General features: G+C 59.0%; 1 protein-coding gene across 1 annotated transcript; it reads right to left on the reverse strand.

The window, feature by feature from the left end:
* Nucleotides 1-14,199: 14,199 nt before the first annotated feature.
* On the reverse strand, nt 14,200-15,733 carry GADD45G (growth arrest and DNA damage inducible gamma). Its single transcript, XM_035029195.1, has 4 exons — nt 15,563-15,733; nt 15,212-15,313; nt 14,883-15,096; nt 14,200-14,798 (listed from the first exon to the last, which is right to left on the reverse strand). The coding sequence occupies exons 1-4, from the start codon at nt 15,613-15,615 to the stop codon at nt 14,688-14,690; spliced, it is 480 nt and encodes a 159-aa protein (XP_034885086.1). The 5' UTR covers nt 15,616-15,733; the 3' UTR covers nt 14,200-14,687.
* Nucleotides 15,734-16,663: the final 930 nt, after the last annotated feature.

A 16,663-nucleotide genomic window follows, 5' to 3' on the forward strand; every position in this document is an offset into this window, starting at 1 on the left:
ATGGGGGCAGCCCGCCCTCAGGGGCTTTGCAGAACACCCCTGCCGAGGCTGGCCCGTCCCCACTGCTGCCCGGAAGGGGGGCCTGTCTACCCCTCCCCCTGGGCCCTTGACCCTCATGCAGTCCCTTCCCAGGGCCTCCCTCATGCTGGACCAAGCTCAGGTGCTGGCCGCAAAGGAGGGCCGCCGTGCACATTTCCCAGGTGCGAGCCAGCAGGAAGCCTTGCGCTGCCTGTCCGTGGGTAGAACCCCAGCGATAAGAGGGGATTGGACGGAAAAGCTAACATTTTGCTTTAAGCTCAAAAAACAATCTTTATCAACAACCCTATAAAAGGTCAATTTATTATCCCGCTGTTATGCACCCTGTTTCAACAACAGTAGGAAGCACACAGTGAAGGCAGGAACCCACATAGAATCCACGGTGCTCGGGGCTCCCCAGTCAACCCCGGGCACCGAGCGTGGAGGTCCCGGCCTCGCTGGCCCTCTCATCCCAGCTTCCATGCCCTGGGAAACCCGCAGCCGCCATGTGAGCAGCCCTGGCCTCTGTCATGGCTCCTGGGCCTTCCTGGCGGTGGTGACCAAGGTGATGATGATGAAGTAAGCATGTCCGTGTCCATTCTAACAGGGGCATGGCCGCGCACCCGATGCCTGGCGGGGTGGCCACCTGATGGCTGTTCTTGCAGTAGCCACATCCCTCCGCTCTCCCTGGCTGCCCCTGAGGCCATGCCCTCTGCCCTGGACCACAGCTACTGCTCCCCGAGGGCAGGAGCCCGGCTGACGACCTCGGAGCCCCATGCCGCCCAGGCCGGTCCCTAGCCGAGGGAAGCTCCCGGCTCGTATGCGTGGTGACTGCACCTCTGCACCTGGCAGACGGAGCCCCAGGAAAGAAGTCTGAGTCATCCTGGGGAGAAAGCAAATGCCGAGGGGAGCTGCAGCGAGGCCAGCGGGGCTCTGCCGTTCCTTCCAGAACGTTCCACGGGAGGCTAAGGGGAAAGTGAGCTCACCCTGCCGAGGCTTCAACCTGGCAAGTGGAAATGCACACAGCTGGCTGGCAGATGCACCCAGACCCGGCAGAAGCTCCAGGAAACAGGCTGAGGTCCACTGGTGCCCCTGTCCACGCCACCCCCTCTTCCGAAGCCCTCCTCAGGCTCCGCCTGAGCTCTGTACCGGCCACCCTGGGGGAGGGGGCCCCCGGGAGGAGCAGCCAAGCTGCACTGGCGCCTGGTCTTGGAGGGTGGCAGGGCGCTGGGACAAGGGTGAGCTGCCCTTGGAACTGCACGGGTTGCAGGCCGCGGCACACTTTGTTCAGACGTAATAACAGCTATTAGGCTGCATAATTGACCCAAAGAGGGAAGTCACGGCAGCGAGAAACAAAGGGCGCTCAGTGCTGCCTGGCCGCCGACCAGCTGGCCCGTGGGGCGCCCAGCGCCTCTTACGTGGGCAGCAACGTCCCCGGCCCCCGGGGAGGGGCGCCTCCTGGCCCCGCCTGGCCCACGGCCTGTGCGTGGATCGCGTGCTCGCACCCCCAGACTGAGCACGCTGGCCGGGAGGCGACACTAGAACACCAGCATCACCCCCCTCCAGGGGCAAGTCCCTGTGGAGGGGCACAGCCTGCGCCTTCTCAACTCGGCCCACCGCTGGAGCCTCTGGCCCCGCGCCCGGTGCGCTGAGCCCGCCGCAAAGATCGGAAAGGCAGGCAGGTGTACAGCGTCAGGGCCGAGAACGAGGGCGGGGAAGACCGCACACCGTGTCTAGCGGAGCCGGGACAGCAAAGGTGAACTCGACACGAAGATAAAAATAAAGCAGTACGGGAGGTCCCTGCCAGCAGAGGGCTGTGCCCACGGTGCCCCATGACCACCCAGCCTGGGGCAGTGCGAGGCTGCCAGCAGGCGGCCCCAAGTCACCGAGGGGGCTGGCTCCTCGCTTCCCAAAGATATCTGAGCAGTCCGGCTGCAGTGAACGGCTCACAAGGTTCACCAGGCCTTGCAAACAATTCCTGGACCAGCTTTGAAGGGCAGGAAGTGGGCCGCAGGAATCTCCCCAGGGATGCTGGAGTCATCCGTCGGCAGGACACTCAGGGCGCCTCCGTGGCCTTGCCTTCCCCGGACAGCCAAGGGGTGTACCGAGCTCTGGGGTCGTGGTGGGGAGCACCCCATCGGGGCACCAACTGGAGCTCGAAGGAGAAGTGCTTTGCTCACTGAGGAGCGAGGGGTGTGAGGCCCGGGTCCCCCCACCCAGACACTAGGAGCGCCCAGGGTAGGGTGAGGCTGCCGGCCCCAGCCGTCCGCCTGCAGAGCCACATCTCCTTCTGGGGGGCGGGGGGGGCCTTCCATCAGAAGGCACAGGAGAGGCTTTTTCACATTTCAACAACAGCAAATGCAATTTCAGCTACCCTCTGCCTTGTGACACGGGAGCTTCGGGGGTCGTGTGAAGAAGTGCACATGGCCCTGCATGATAAGACAGACAGTGCACAGAGCAGCCTCCCAGAGCCCCAACCGCCCCGCCCCAAAAAGCAGGCCCTGGGTGGTCAGGACGCACAGACGGGAAAGGCAGACCAAGGTGGGTGACTCGAGGCTGTCAGCCTGATGGCCACACAGCAGGACTCCCAGAGGGTAGGGGTGCTTTGTGGGGAGTGCAGGCGCCAGTTTCATGCACACTAGAACATCAGCATCACCCCCATTCCAGGCAGGGGAGACGGAGACAGCTGTTCCTGGGCGGCCACTGCGGTGCCCCCCAGACCTCTGCCCGGCCAGTCTCCGCAGCATCCCCGCGAGAAGTGCGAGTGGGCTTCTCCAATGGCAGGGCGAGGCTGGGGCCAGGATCCCCTTAGTGGGTGGGCCCTAGGCAGGGGCAGGGAGTGGAGGGATCTGCCTGCTTTCCAGCAGGTGCTCCCTGGAGCCCCAGGTCCTCTCTCCGCGAGGGCACACCGCCAGCCAGAGAGGTCTTTCCTCCCCTGCCCAGTGGCCCTGGAGAGCTGTCCCTGATCTCTGCAGACCTGCTAAGGGCAGCTCAGTCTTGCTGAGGCAGCCAGGCTCTGGAATCTGCTCTTCGTGCCAGATGCTGGTCCGGGGCAAACAAGACAGGCTCCCCGAGAGCCCTGAGAGCTCAAATTCTCCTTCACTAATTGCAAACCTGTGCAAGACTGAGCACGAGGATGAAAGCCACCAACTTGCAGCTCAGAACAGAACGTACTGTTCACTGGCTATCCATCCATCATCTTACCTGGTATTCCAGAGGCACAATGTTCCCATAACATAATCGTTTAGTGGAAACCAAGCATTCTGACCATTACTTTTTCTGTACTAGCTTGTTTATTTGGAGTAATTTGCAGCCCTGAAAAAAAATAATAAAGCAAGTGCTAAGGAACAGAGACTGCCTGTAGGAGGAAGAGCTTTGTTTAACAGTTTCCCTGTGGGAAAAGGCAGGCCTTTAGGATCCTTCAGCTTTGACACAGGATGGTCTCCTTGCCTTTTTATGGGACGGAGATCAGCCTCCACGGGAAGGAGCAGAAGCAGAAGCAAGGGAAAGGACTGCAAGCACATGGACTATGTGCAGGGTGTGGCTCGTGGCTCGGTGGTGGCAGCTCGGGAGCATAGCTGGGGGACAGCCAGGCTCTCTCTGGAGAGAATGGAATGCCCAGTCAGTTTATTTCCCAGTGCTCACTGTTCTACTAGTGAGCTGGTGGGCATGTTGGCAAAGCTCACACAGGATGCACCGCCAGGCCACGGAGCACGGGATTGCAGTCCCCCTCTCGGGAGCCTTTCCGCTCTCCAAAAGGATAACGCAGCTCCCTTTCTTTCCACTCATCCTGGACCATCTGAGGTCGATAAAGCAAACCCTGCTGACCTCGCCAACAGTCGGGCAGTCCAGCAAGACTGAGAGACTGAGCCTCACGACAGATGGCTGTGGAAACACACGTGTGCGCATGGTGTGTTTGTATACTTGTGTGCGTGTGTGTTGTGTGTATGCAGGTATGTGCATGGGTGTGTGGGTGTGTGTCAGAGAAAGCTGCTAATAGAACAAGTTATTATGGGATCACAGAAACCTGGACTCCTATTACCAGGACACTATAAGAGCCTGTTGGCTGCAAAGCTTTGTTGAAGAGCAAAAAGGCCTCTGACTCCTACAGGCACTGAGTAACTGAGGCAGGGACCACCAACAACCCACCCCAACGTCAGATCCACAGTTGCTAGGGCACTGGGCCCCTCTGAGCCCACAGGTACTGTGTGGGGTCAAGTTCTTTCAAATATGGACATTAACCCTCAGAGAGGTGCAGAGGGTTCCTGAGGTCACAGCCGGGAAGTGGCCAAGGGTCAGAAATCCAAATGCAGTCCCACCCCACATCCCACCCAGAGCTCTGGCCCCATGCCTAATAGGGGCCGGGGGCCGAGAACGCCTGATCATGGGGCGAGCACCGCACCCCTTTCTCCAGGGCCACCTCCACAGGGTCCAATCTGCAGGGAGCGGGGGGTCAGACCCCTCCAGCAATCAGCAGGAACTGGAACAGGGTGGACTACTGGGTCTCAGGTGCAAACGGAAACTCCCATTCGGGAGGAGCCCGCAGTCCCGTGGGATGCCCTCGGGGCCCAGATGTGCTCCATGGGCCTACAGCTGCCAAGCTACCAGAGCTTGTTGGAGATGAAACGTCCCCAGTGCCCTAGACCTCCGAATCCACACGAGCCCCCGGAGATGGGCAGACACTTAGAGGCTCAGAACCCTGCTCTTCCCTGCTCCAGGAAGACCCACCAGCCGGAACATGGAGGAAATGGGCAAGAACAACCCCGGGGTGCCCTGGCTTTCCTCTGGGGCACAGTCCTCCCTGCAGCCCCCAGGCTTACTCCCCCCACCCTCCGGTCCAAGCTGCGGTGGCCAAGGTCTGGACGGAGCCATGCAGGTGGCCTGAGCCGTGGGGTTGCAGGGCCAAGCGAGGAGGTGGCACCCCAGACCACACGGGGGAGGGGCTCCCGGCAGGGGTGCAGGGCAGGGATGGGGTCGCTGCCAGGGACAGGGCCCCACAGCAAGAGGGAGAGGGAGGAAAGCTCTCTCCCCACACACTTCCGTTGGCCAAATCCAAGGAGAAGCCCATGCCGTGCTCTCCCGGGCTGGACGAGCTGCTGCGGACACAGACCCGGAGGAGCCGGGAATGGGGAGCACAGCCGGACCTCAGGCCAGAGTCCAGATTTTAAAACTTAGCACACTAATGGATACTTTTCTACTCAGACCTGAATCTTCCTATGAATTGGAAATCCAATTCCTACGAATTGGAATTCCCTCCACCAGGAAGGAAGGGAAGATGGGTGAGTTAACAGAGTAGGCCTGGATGAGATTTGAAGTCCCTTCCTCATGGGCACCAGCGACCCCCCTCCCCGCGCGAGTGGACTCCCTGGGGCTGCGGGTCGCTTGGACCCGGGGTGGCTCCTCTGTCTAACGTCACCACCACCCCAGCCACGAGCCTGCTCGCCATGTGTCTAACACATGCTCAGACTGTGCAGATGTTCCAGATAAAGGATTTGTCTTTCGGAAACTTAAAACCGTGCGCTCCGAGGAGGGATACCTGACGGGAGCTGGGCCAGGCACGGGGGCACAGGAAAGGCCTGCCCTGAAACCTCTGCTTCCCGGGAACGGGGTCCGCTGGGGAAGGCTGGAGCCAGCAGGCCGTGTGGGCCTGGTGCACGGCCTGGTCCCCCCTGGGTGCCGGGGAAAGGCTTATGGGGACCACGATCGCCCTCATGCCCAGCTGCTGAGTGAACCCCGCTCTAAGCCGGCTGCTGTGTCCTCTGTGGTTACTAATGTCCAGGGACGTCCCAGAGGGGAGACCAGCCCTGGACCAACTGCAGCATTGCAGACGATCACATTTTGTACTTCCCAGTGGTCTTTCTCTCAAAGTGGGTTCTATAACCTAAATTTTACAGCTCCAGGGGGCTTGCCGCCTCAAACCTGACACAGAGACATGAGTCGCAGGTACGCCCCAAACCCTGCCCCCCAGGGCCACCCTCCCAGGATCCAAGGCCCTGTGTCTGATGTGGGCCGGGGGCTCCGATTAACTAACAGAAAGCACCGAGCCTGCACTGGGGGGGCCCGTGGGGAGGCAGAGCCCTGGGCTCCAGGCATCCTGGCCCAGCCCAGGCAGCACCAGAGAGCGCGAGAGAACTGTGAGCCCGGGCCAGCCCCTTGGGAGACACAGGAAACACCCGACCGGCTCTGGGGCCACTTGTTCTGCAGGGAAACTAAGAAAGTGCCAAACTCGGGGTTCACAGTGCTACCTCCCCCGTCCTCCATCCTTCATGAAGCTGGTGCTTCTCTCCATGTGTTTCTTCCTACGGCTGGAAAGAAATTGGTGTTGTGTCCTGTAAAATATAAGGTCTTCACATTGTCCAGCATCTAGATTCCATTCCCGGACGGGCTCTTGGCAAACATGCTTGATGCTGAGGGCGATGGTGCCGATGAGGAGGACGGAGGGCCAGAACCTACCACAGTCATGTGAATTCAGAGAGCAGTCCTTACCAATGACGTCCTGAGCCCCGCGTGGGAGTCAAGGTGTTCCAGGTGAAACTCTCCCTCTCCGTGCGGAAGGAGGAACACTGAGGCTGTAACAGACGTCCACAGTATGCAAAAGAGGCTTGAGTGGGAGAGGAGGAGGCCTGTAAAGGGGGGGGTCCCCCCGCAGTGCTTGGAGCTGGGCAGGACCCTTGGGCCAGCAAGAATACTCGCTCTCGGTTGTCCACAGAGCAAAGGGGCACCATGATGCTACCAGGGTCACACGCAGGAAACTGGCAGCCTGGTGCGGAAGCTGGGATAGAGGGAAGATCTCTCCATTCAGCACTAGATCTGCCCCTTGAATCTCTCCTGTTACAAGAACTTACGAGTGCAGCTCCCTGAACGGGAAAACTCCGTGGTCCCCTCTGAGGAACACGCTTCAGAGCAAACCCAGAACACGCCCCAGGACAGCGACAATCCTCAGGGCTGTGCCATGCCCTCCACCTGCTTTTAAAGCCCAGGAGGCAGGTCGCTCCTATCTGCCGTGTGTCCCCCACTGCCGCAATGAAGCCCCTCGTCCCCCATGGTTCCATGCGGTCTTTTGAGCCTGCAGTGTCCTGTCCATGATGACAGTCCTGTAGAGGATGAGGCTGGGGACGTGCACCCCCAGCTCCTAGAGGGGCGTCTGGTACCCTGCCTCACTCCACTGAGCTGCGTGGGGGTCAGCAGGGGTCCTAGCCCGGGCCCGAGCCCAGCTGCTGGCAGAACGCATGGCTTTGAGGTGGGATGCCCCTACGACCTGGAACGGCCCACTGAGAGGGGGCTGCTTCTCCATCAACATAATCAAGACTCAGGGCAAGGGGCTTCACCAAGGGCATGGGATGCACGGGCACGGGATGGCCAAGGCTCCGGCCTGCAACAGAGACGTGGGCTTCACCCTCCGTCCCACGGGTCTCTCTGGCTCCTCAGCCCCACCTGGGTGGGTAGTGGTTCCCCCCAGTCTCTCGGTGCCTCTGTTGAGGCTGGCCTGGGGGCCACATGAGCAGAGAGCAGCCACCGGCTCTCACCCTGGCCCACGTGGGGCCTGAGCCTCGGCTCTCAGGCTGCCCGGCGGGACCCCAAAGCTGAGCATCTGATGACAGAGGGCCAGCCACCCCATTCCCTGGGCTTTACCTTGTCATTGTCTGGGCCCCACAGAGCCGGCACGTGAGCGATTTGCAGAAATCCCAGGGCAGCAAATGGGTGCGCAATGATTTCCGACGGGTCTTCCGGCAGCCGTGCTTGACCCACCATCAGCAGCCTCTTTCCTGGAATCTGCGTATCCCATCCATCCTGCCTGGTGGAAGGAATTCCAGGCACCAATTAGCTGCTATGTAGCAAACACCCTGGGGAGCTCAGGTCTTGTTGAGAATGAGGATACTTTGTCTTCTCTTGCAATGTTGCTTTTCACTTTGTATTGATGTTGCCACTTAGAATTCTATTGGACTGAGCCACCTCCACACAAAAAAAACAACAAATTTAAATCGTGCTCCTGGATCATCCCCACTCCAGGAGGATAAGACGAAGGTGAATGTGGCCAGAGCCCCTGTCACAAAGGCAGGGAGACCATGTCGGAGAGCCAAATGGATTCCAGCCTTCTCGGCGTGCGTGGCCACGGGGCTTACGACTTCAAGCCGAGGCAGGCCTGGAACCCTGAAACAATGAATCATGAAAACCAGCTGGGAATCCCACCTCCCCTTGAGGTGAGGAAGTAAAACCACATATTGCCTGGTAGGAGATGAAGAAATGGCCAGTGGCTGTAGGATCAGAGCTTGCCTTGCGGGGACAAAAAAGCTTCTACATCACCTTGACGATGTTCCCTTAACTGACTGCTCTCCAGGTCTTGGCTTTCAGACCACAACAGGCTTTCCTGTCCGTCACTGACCTGCTGTCCCCACAACCAGAGGCTGGACAGACAGACCAGTGTGTCTACTCTGAGCGACAGGAAGCCACAAGCAGCAGCAAGAAAAAGTTTGGCTTTAACCAAAAGACTAAATTTCCAGTCAGGCCAGTTCCAGAGGTCATGGGCAGGTAGACCCCCAAGCTGCTTGGACCACGTGCTTCCAGATGCTTCCTTCCCTCTGGAGAATTCTGAGGTGCCAGCATTGGGCACATCAGCTGGCTCTGGGATGGACCGGCTGCCGTGGGGGTGGCGTGGCCAGCCTTGAATATGCGGGTCTGCTGGGCATGGGACACAGCTCGGGGTCTCCAAAAGCTCACCTGCAATAACACTTCGCTTCCCTAAGGCCACTTTCTCATCTGCAAAATGAGGAATCAATATCAACTAGACTTCCTTCCCGCACGGAGAACATGTGATTCTGTGCCACTTGAAGATTTTCTGTAAGGGGAGGGAGTGGGGGTAAAAACCAATGGTTCGGTCAATGGCCCTAGAGTTGCTGACTCCCCGGGGAAGGTGAGGGCTAGCAGGTTGGCAGGAGCCAGCTCCCGGTCAGAACTGGAGACTGGACAGAGCCAGCTCTCAGCTCAAGGTCTCACTGGGCCGGAAGTCCCAGGTAGAGGCTCTCGGGAAGAATCCACTTCCCAGCTCATCCAGGTTGTTGGCAGAATTTGGTTTCTTGTGCCTGTGGGATGGGGGTCCCCGTTCCCCAGCTGGCTGTTGGCCGGGAGCCCCTCTCAGCTTTGGGCCCACCCCATTCCTTGCTGCCTGGCCGCCCCATCTTCAAAGCCAGCACTGACATGTCAAACCCTCTACACATCGACTCCCTCTCACTTCCTGCAGTATACAGTTGACCCTGAACAAAGCAGGTTTTAGGGACACCAGCCCCCACACTGTCAAAAATCCGTGTATAACTTTTTACCCTCAAAACACTAAGAGTCTCCTTCAGACAGAAACCTTGCAGATAACCACAGTTGATTAACAAGTATTTTGTATGTTGTATGTATTATATGCCATATTTTTACTATAAAGTAAGCTAGAGAAAAGAAAACATCATTAAGAAAATCATAAAGAAGAGAAAATACATTTGCAGGACTGTCCTGTATTCATGGAAAAAATACATACAAGTGGACATGTGCAGCTCAAACCCTTGTTGTTCAAAGGTCAACTGTACTGAGAAATTAGTCTTTGTTCCCAGTTCCTGGCACAGAGCTTCTGGGACACGAGAAGGGCGGGAGTGAGCAACGCCTCCTTTGTTACCCAGAACAGCCCCCTTTAGACCACACCTGAGTTTACACTACGGATGTAACTCTTGGAGGACCCCTCGACAGCTTTGGGATGGGTCCGGTTACCAGGAAGACCAAGCCCCAATTAGGGTTTGGAACTTTCGGCCCCACTTCTACCTCCAGGGAGAGGAGAGGGGCCAGAGACCGAGTTCCGTCACCAGCAGCCAATGATTCCATCAATCGTGCGATGCAGCGGAATCTCCATTCAAATCGCTAACTGGGTTTGGAGAGCTCGCAGGTTGGTGGACGCATCCAGGTGTCAGGAGGGTGGTGTGCCCAAGGGGCCATGGATCTCCACACCCCTCCCCCTCCTGTAATACCATGCGCTGTGTGTCTCTTTCATCTGGCTGTTCCTGAGTTGTATCCTTTATGATAAGCTGGTGATTTACTATGTGAACTCTTTTCCTGGGTTCTGTAAGTTGATCCAGCTAATTATCAATCCTGAGAGGGATCATGGGAGCCCCAAATGTGTACACGGCCAAGCAGAAATGTGGGTAGTCCAGGGACTCCGTTTGTGGCTGGTGTCCAAAGTGGGGAACAGTGTCACTTGTCAGCTCTGATGCTAATTCTGGCGAGTCAGAAGTGAACTGACTTGTCGGACACCCAGTTGGCATTGGAGATTTGGAGAATTGGTGTAAAAAACACAGCTGTTTGATGTCAGGGGAGGAGGCGGGGGGAAGACTCGCTTCCTCTTCTGCAACCAGCCAGAGAAAACCCTCTGCTTAAAAGCACCCGTGGAAATTAGGCTTGGCCCATGTAGAACATCTCCCTGTTTTCAGGTCAACTGATTAGCAACCCTGACTGCATCTACAAAATCCTTTAATCCCATTCTCGGGGAAGTGACCCCAGAGGGTGGAGGTCAGGGGGCCATGGTGGAATCCCACATTCTGCATGGGAGGAGCAGAATCTGGGGGGTGGGGGGAGACCTGTTGGAGATGGCAGCTTCTAAGAAGCCACGGAGGGGCAGGGCACATGGCAGCCTCATCATCAGCTGGGCTTCCAGGTGAGATGCTCAGTGGTCAGCGGCTTGTCCCGGATCAGGATGGTGGGCGGTGGCACCGGGTATTCTGGGTCCTCCTGAGAGAGGTACCAATATAAAGCTGCTCAGCTCGGAGAGGATTTTGTGGGGCTGTCCTGCTCCCCAACAGAGAGAAACTCTTCCTGGGACCTTGGCTGATTCACAGCCTGACACCATTCGCCCCTCTGCTGGAACAAGAGTCTCTGTGGCAAGAACTCGGCAAGAGTCTGTGCCGAAGACTGTGCCCCACACAGTAACCACCAGCTGAATGAAGGAGGGAATGAGGCAATGAATCAGCAGCCTGCCTCCCACCCCTGAGCCTGGCAGCCAAGGGCCATGCCTTCCTCCCCACCAGGAGGTGGATGAGCGGCAGCCCCTCCCAGGTTCTGCTCACATGGCTCTAAAGGTCTTTGCTGCCTGCCGGCCTGAACCGTGCAGCCCTGAGGTGCCTCCAGCAGCTTCCAGCAGCCACCTCCTCCCAGAATCCAGACCCCTGCAAGTAGTCCTGGCCCCTCGCTGATGCCGCTGACCACACCTGCCTCTACTTGGAAGAGAGATCTTCGGGAGACCTTCATACATACCTCTCCTTAGCAAGAGAAGTGAAATTATCTGCCAATCGTTTCCTAGAAGACACACAAGGAAAGCTGGAGCTAGACTAGGACATAGGGCTGCTTACAAAGACCAAGTGTAACTTTGCCCTCAAACAGGAATTGAAGGCATGCCACAGTCCCCCCAGAGAGACTCGGGTTCCCCGGGTGGGATCACGCCCCTCCCCATCCCTCCCCCCGTTAAGCCAAAGTCTCTCCACATTGGCTGGGGAGGAATCATTCTCTTTGACCTTTGGGGGGAATGCAGCCAAATGAAAAGGACAGGAGCTTAGAAGACCCAACATCTAAGCTCAAGAGCTTTGAAAAAAGCAAAAGCAAAACACGTTCCCTGAGCTGACCCACAGTGTCACTTGGTTTGCCAACATCCTTGCTTTTCTCCTGAAAATTTCTTTTTATCGCCTTTTTCCCAAATGGCTCTTTGTAAGCACCAAGTGCAACACTCACTGTGCTCGTGCTGCTAACAGTTTCATAGAAAGTATAACCCCCAGGGCTGCAGGCTGTCAACATACACGAGCCTCAGGGATGCATTCAGCCTCCCGCCCGTCCTACCAGGGAAAGAACGGAGGCCGCGGCTCCTGGAGTGGACAAGGGTCGCCTGCCATAAAGAGGAGTCCGACTCACCCCCACCGTTTGGGGCGAGCACAGCTTTGCTTTAGGCCTGCAAAGAGCTGACATCCGGCTGCGCTGGAGAGAGAGGCCTTCCAAGTAAGGAAGGTGCCCTGACGGGATCCCCTGCTTCGGAGTGCATCCCGCAGCGCAAAGAGACCCCAGCCCCCAAGGTCACTGAGGGACATGGGGGCATCCAACAGGCCGCTTAAAACTTTAAGGAATGTACAGCGCTACCTTATGAAAGTAGCCTCCCTTGCGAAGTCAGCATAAGCTGGGACCTGGATGGGGGTCCCAGTAGATCAAGCGTTGAGTCCCGGAACCAGACGGCTGCGTCTTAAATCCACCGGTCCACTTCGAGCTCCATGATCTGTAGCAAATGCCTTCATTAACCTTTGAGTATTATTGTCATTAACACTCATCCAGCACTTTCTAGACGCAGGGCATGGTGTCCAACAATCTGTATGGATCACCTCAACATGTGTGTGATAATTAGCTTATCTCTGCATTGCCACTGAGGGCTGTTGGAAGTATGAAGGCAATAATGTGTTTGTAAGCACTGTGCACTTTATTACCTGTCCTCTGGAGTATTTTATTTTAATAGCACAAAATCCCATTCATCAAAAAAAAAAAAAGGAAAGAAAGAAAGAAAGGAAGGAAGGAAGAAGCGCAGCATGTTTGGGGTTGGCACTGTGTCCAAGCGTGCATTTTTTTGCCGGCAAATTCTCCTAGCCCCTGGGGCTCCAATAGGTACCCTTGCTGTAGGTTCTAATCCAAGAAAGCCACATTTCTTAGGAGCTGCTGGCTTAATGTTCTGCAGCGGTCAGTCGGCCAGCCGCAGGGTCTGCCTGCCTGCCCTGCCCTGTGTTCTGCTAAATGTATTCATCGAAGGCTACATTCTAAAGTCATTATGCCGCATTTGTGTTTGCTAAAGCGTGCTGTGGCAGATGGGCATTTGCCAGGATGCAGACTGCACGCCCACCCCTCAGGACACCACCCCAACAGGGAGAAGTCAGTGCTCTGAGAAGCAAGTAGGTAAAATATTGATGAAACTGGGGCACAAACACAGCTGAACTCTTTCCTTGGGCCTCCGTCTAATCAAGGGGGGAAGTGTCTTGGAGAGTTGATATATGAGAAACAGGATGCTTTCATTCTGGGAAGAATAATTTAGCTCCTACAGTCCTGTTTTCCTGTGAATGCTTCCAGGATTTGGAAAGAATTTAAAAAGTGGAGCCCAACAGGGTGAATCAGCCACCTGGGACTGCTAGGAAATCAGCAGAATTTTCTTGCTAGAAAAACAACACAGCACCCCGCCTTTGCCCAGAAGGCTCCCTGGCCTGCCGGGCAGCCTGCTCACGGCGTGCCAGCCCCGTGCGCCTTTCCCTGGCTGGACAGGGTTCCGGTCAAGCACAGAGGCGCAGTCCAGACATCCCGGCCTCATAAAAAAGATTGATTCACTCAGGACACTTCCCCCTGGATGGTTCTCAAAGCCAAGTCTTTGTGGGAAAGATTTCAATTCTTCCGCTCCCGTTAAGTCTGTAAATGGGGTCGTGAGCAGCGGCGGCCGGCAGAACTCGGCGGTGGGCAGAGGGCCCTCAGAAGAGCAGGTAGCGGATGCTGACTGCGCTCACAGTCGCTCACCCCGTCGGTGTGGACGCCGTCTTCCCATTGTTGCTCAGATCTTTGAAGTTCTATCACAGCTATGACAAATGATGACTCATACTTAAATGCAGTCATCATGTCATACACGGTATTAATACCGTGGTGACACTGCCGTAAGCCCCATGCCTTTAAGAGGAAAAGGCTCCTGAGAGCATTCTGCCGCCACCATCCTCAGGGACCACAAAGGGCGGCGGCTGCAGAAGGCCTGCTCATTGTGCGGGGAGGGCACCGCCTACATCCTGCAAGCTGTTGCGATAAGCGGCTGTCGGAAGGGAGGGGGCTGCGGGGGGCAGGGGGGGAGGGGAAGGAGAGGCCGCTGTTACCAGGCTGGACGACCAGCCTTGACCTGCTGCACTGATGGCTTATCTCAAGTATGCTCCTGTCTTGCAGGTTTAAAAATCTCCCTAAAAAAAAAGAGAGAAACGGGAGCAGGGCTCAAGTTCTGCGTCCCCGCCCCCACTCCCAGCGCCCCGGGAGCCCGTCACTCAGCCCCACAGGAAGACAGCGTAGGTGCCATCCGGTCCCCGTCCGGGGGCTTCAACAATCACGGGACCCCTGCAAACCACCTCCCCCTCGACGGGGACCCCTACCCTCAATAAAGAGAACAAGTCTGTTTCAGTAAGTTTATTGTAAAAAAAAGAGTCAACGCTGCAGCCGTATGATCCTTTAGAACCCGAGCATCGCCCCGTCCGCTTTGAGACAGCGGCGCAGGCTGCTCAGTCCCTCCGAGCTCCTTCAACTGTCCGAGTCCAGGCCTCGCCCGCCTGGCCTCTCCCCTCCTTCCTGTCGAGAGCGCAGGCTGCTGAGTCACGCCTGCCCTGCCGCCCGTCCTTCTCGGCCCCGTGGCCCACGGCCCGCCTCCGGCCGTCCCGGGCAAGCAGCCGCTCCCCACACTCGCAGAGTCCCAGGCTGGGGGCCAGCCCGCCCCTGCCGCCGCCGCGGCCGCCGGGCCCCTCCTGCGGGGGCCGCCCCTCCTCGCTGCTCCCCACGCAGCACGCCGGGCCCGCGCCCTCCGAGGGCGCATCCACAGAGCCAGCCGCGCGCTAGGCGCCCCGGGGCGTCACCATGTCGATCAGACCAGGGCCCCCCCCGGGCTGTCACTCGGGGAGGGTGATGCTGGGCACCCAGTCGTTGATGCTGCGGCTCTCCTCGCAGAACACGCTGAGCTTCTCCAAGGCGGGGTCCTTCCACGCGTCCTCGTTGGGGTTCTGCGGGGAAAGCGCAGGGGTCAGCCTGGCGGGCCCGGGCCGCTGGCCGCGGCGGGGCGACGCTGGGGCGGGGGCGACACTCACCGAAATGAGGATGCAGTGCAGGTCCCCCGGCGCGGCCGCCTCGTCGCCGGCGCCCACGATCGCCGCCAGCCGCTGCACGTCGCCCACGCGCACGATGTCTATGTCGTTCTCGCAGCAGAACGCCTGGATCAGCGTAAAGTGGATCTGCAGCGCGATGTCGCCCTCGTCCTCCGCGTCGGCGGCCAGCACGCAGAAGGTCACGTTGTCGGGGTCCCTGCGCCGGCGGGCACGGGGTGGTGAGGGCAAGGTGGGAGCCCCGGGGGCCCCCGCCGCCGTCTCGCGGGGCTCCCCGCCCCGGCCGCCCCGCCCGGGGCCGTGTCCACACTCACACATTCAGGACTTTGGCGGACTCGTAGACGCCGGCGGTGAGGCAGCCCTGGCGCTGCGCGGAGAGCAGCAGCTCGTGCAACGCCTTCCCGGCGCCCTGCATCCTGCGGACGAGCCAGCGCGGTGAGCGGGGACCGGCCGAAGGCGCGGCGGATCCCCAGCCCCGAGGACACAGCCCGGGCGCCCCTGCCCGGCGCCCCGGCCCCGGGGACGCACCGCACCGCCGGGGCCCAGCTCCCGCCCCGCGGCTCCCCGTCCCGGCGGGCCCCGAAGGCGGCCGCCCGAGCCGCTGCAGCCCGGACGGGGACAGGCTCCCCACGCCCCGAGGCGCCCGGCGCCCGGCGCCGACCCACCTGGCGGTGCTTTCGGGAACCGTGTCCTGGCCGCGGACTTCCTCCAGAGTCATGGCTCGGGGGGCGAGCCGCTAGCTACCCACGAGCGGAGCGAGCGGCGCGGACGCGGCGAGCGCGGAAGCCGAGGCAGCCCGGCGAGCGCACGGCTGGCGAGTGCGCCCCGGCGCGCCGCGCGCCCTAATATAGGCCCGGCCGCGGCGCCGCCAGCTGGCGCGAGGCTGCGCGCCCATTGGCCGGCGCCCGCTTTCTGATGCAAATGAGGCGGCCGCCGCGGCTCGTGCCAGAAGGCCACGTGGGGAGGGGCGCGGGGGATGACAATGCCCCAAATCTGCCGCTTTTGTCGGGGTGTTACCAGGCAGACTGGAGCCTGCAGATTTCGCTCGCCTTTTTGTTTTTTACGTCCTTAAAAGGAAAAATTAAAAAAAAGCACAAAGCACCTTGCTTGCTAATAGGACGCTGCAATTTCTGAAATGCCCCTTTGGGGAAACTGAAGATTTTTTTTTTTTTTTTGCATTTATTTTTGTTGCTACTTTTCTATTTTTTTCTTTACTTTTAATTGGAAGTTTATAAAACTGTTGCTTTTAAGCCGGAACTTAAAGTAAAAGCACCCAGCGCGGGCTTTAAGCTTGCAAAAGGCCTGGCCACTGCCCGCCCCTTCCAGCGCCCGCAGGATCCGCAGCGCGCCGGCGGGGCCTCCCCGCACGCTCGGCGCCCCGACCCCGCCGCGCTGGAGGGTCCGGGCCGACCTCCCCGCCCGCAGCCGAGCGCCGCGGGGCGCTGGGACGCGCGAGCAGATTGCGGCCGGCGCACGCGGCTCGTTTGCATCTCTATGGAGCGCGCACAATAGCGGAGGTCTGGCGTGTGGCGGTTTGCAGGAGGGACAATCGAGGCTTTCTCTTCATAGCGACACTGTCCACCTGCCGCAGGGTGGGGTGGGTGGGGCCCCGCCGCGCGTGGGGGTCGGGCCACGTGCCGCTCCTGCTCCCCTCGGCGCTCATCCGCTGCACGGTGCCCCTGCACCCGCGGCCCCTTTGAATGTAATTCCGTCCTCCCTCCCACCCCCACCCGGTCCTTTCACCGGCGGCACAGTCTGCGCGCTGC

This window comes from Mirounga leonina, unplaced genomic scaffold (genome assembly GCF_011800145.1).
Source record: "Mirounga leonina isolate KUSES-001 unplaced genomic scaffold, KU_Mleo_1.0 Mir_224, whole genome shotgun sequence".
Taxonomy (NCBI): Eukaryota; Metazoa; Chordata; class Mammalia; order Carnivora; family Phocidae; genus Mirounga; species Mirounga leonina.

What these genes read in the sequence shown, in the direction of transcription:
- GADD45G (XM_035029195.1), bottom strand. Translation starts at nt 15,615, where the DNA reads ATGACTCTGGAGGAAGTCCGCGGCCAGGACACGGTTCCCGAAAGCACC. An exon ending in TCCGCCAAAGTCCTGAATGT is followed by an intron (nt 15,097 to 15,211) that starts GTGAGTGTGGAC and finishes CCGCCGGCGCAG; the next exon opens with GGACCCCGACAACGTGACCT. An exon ending in TGCACTGCATCCTCATTTCG is followed by an intron (nt 14,799 to 14,882) that starts GTGAGTGTCGCC and finishes CTTTCCCCGCAG; the next exon opens with AACCCCAACGAGGACGCGTG.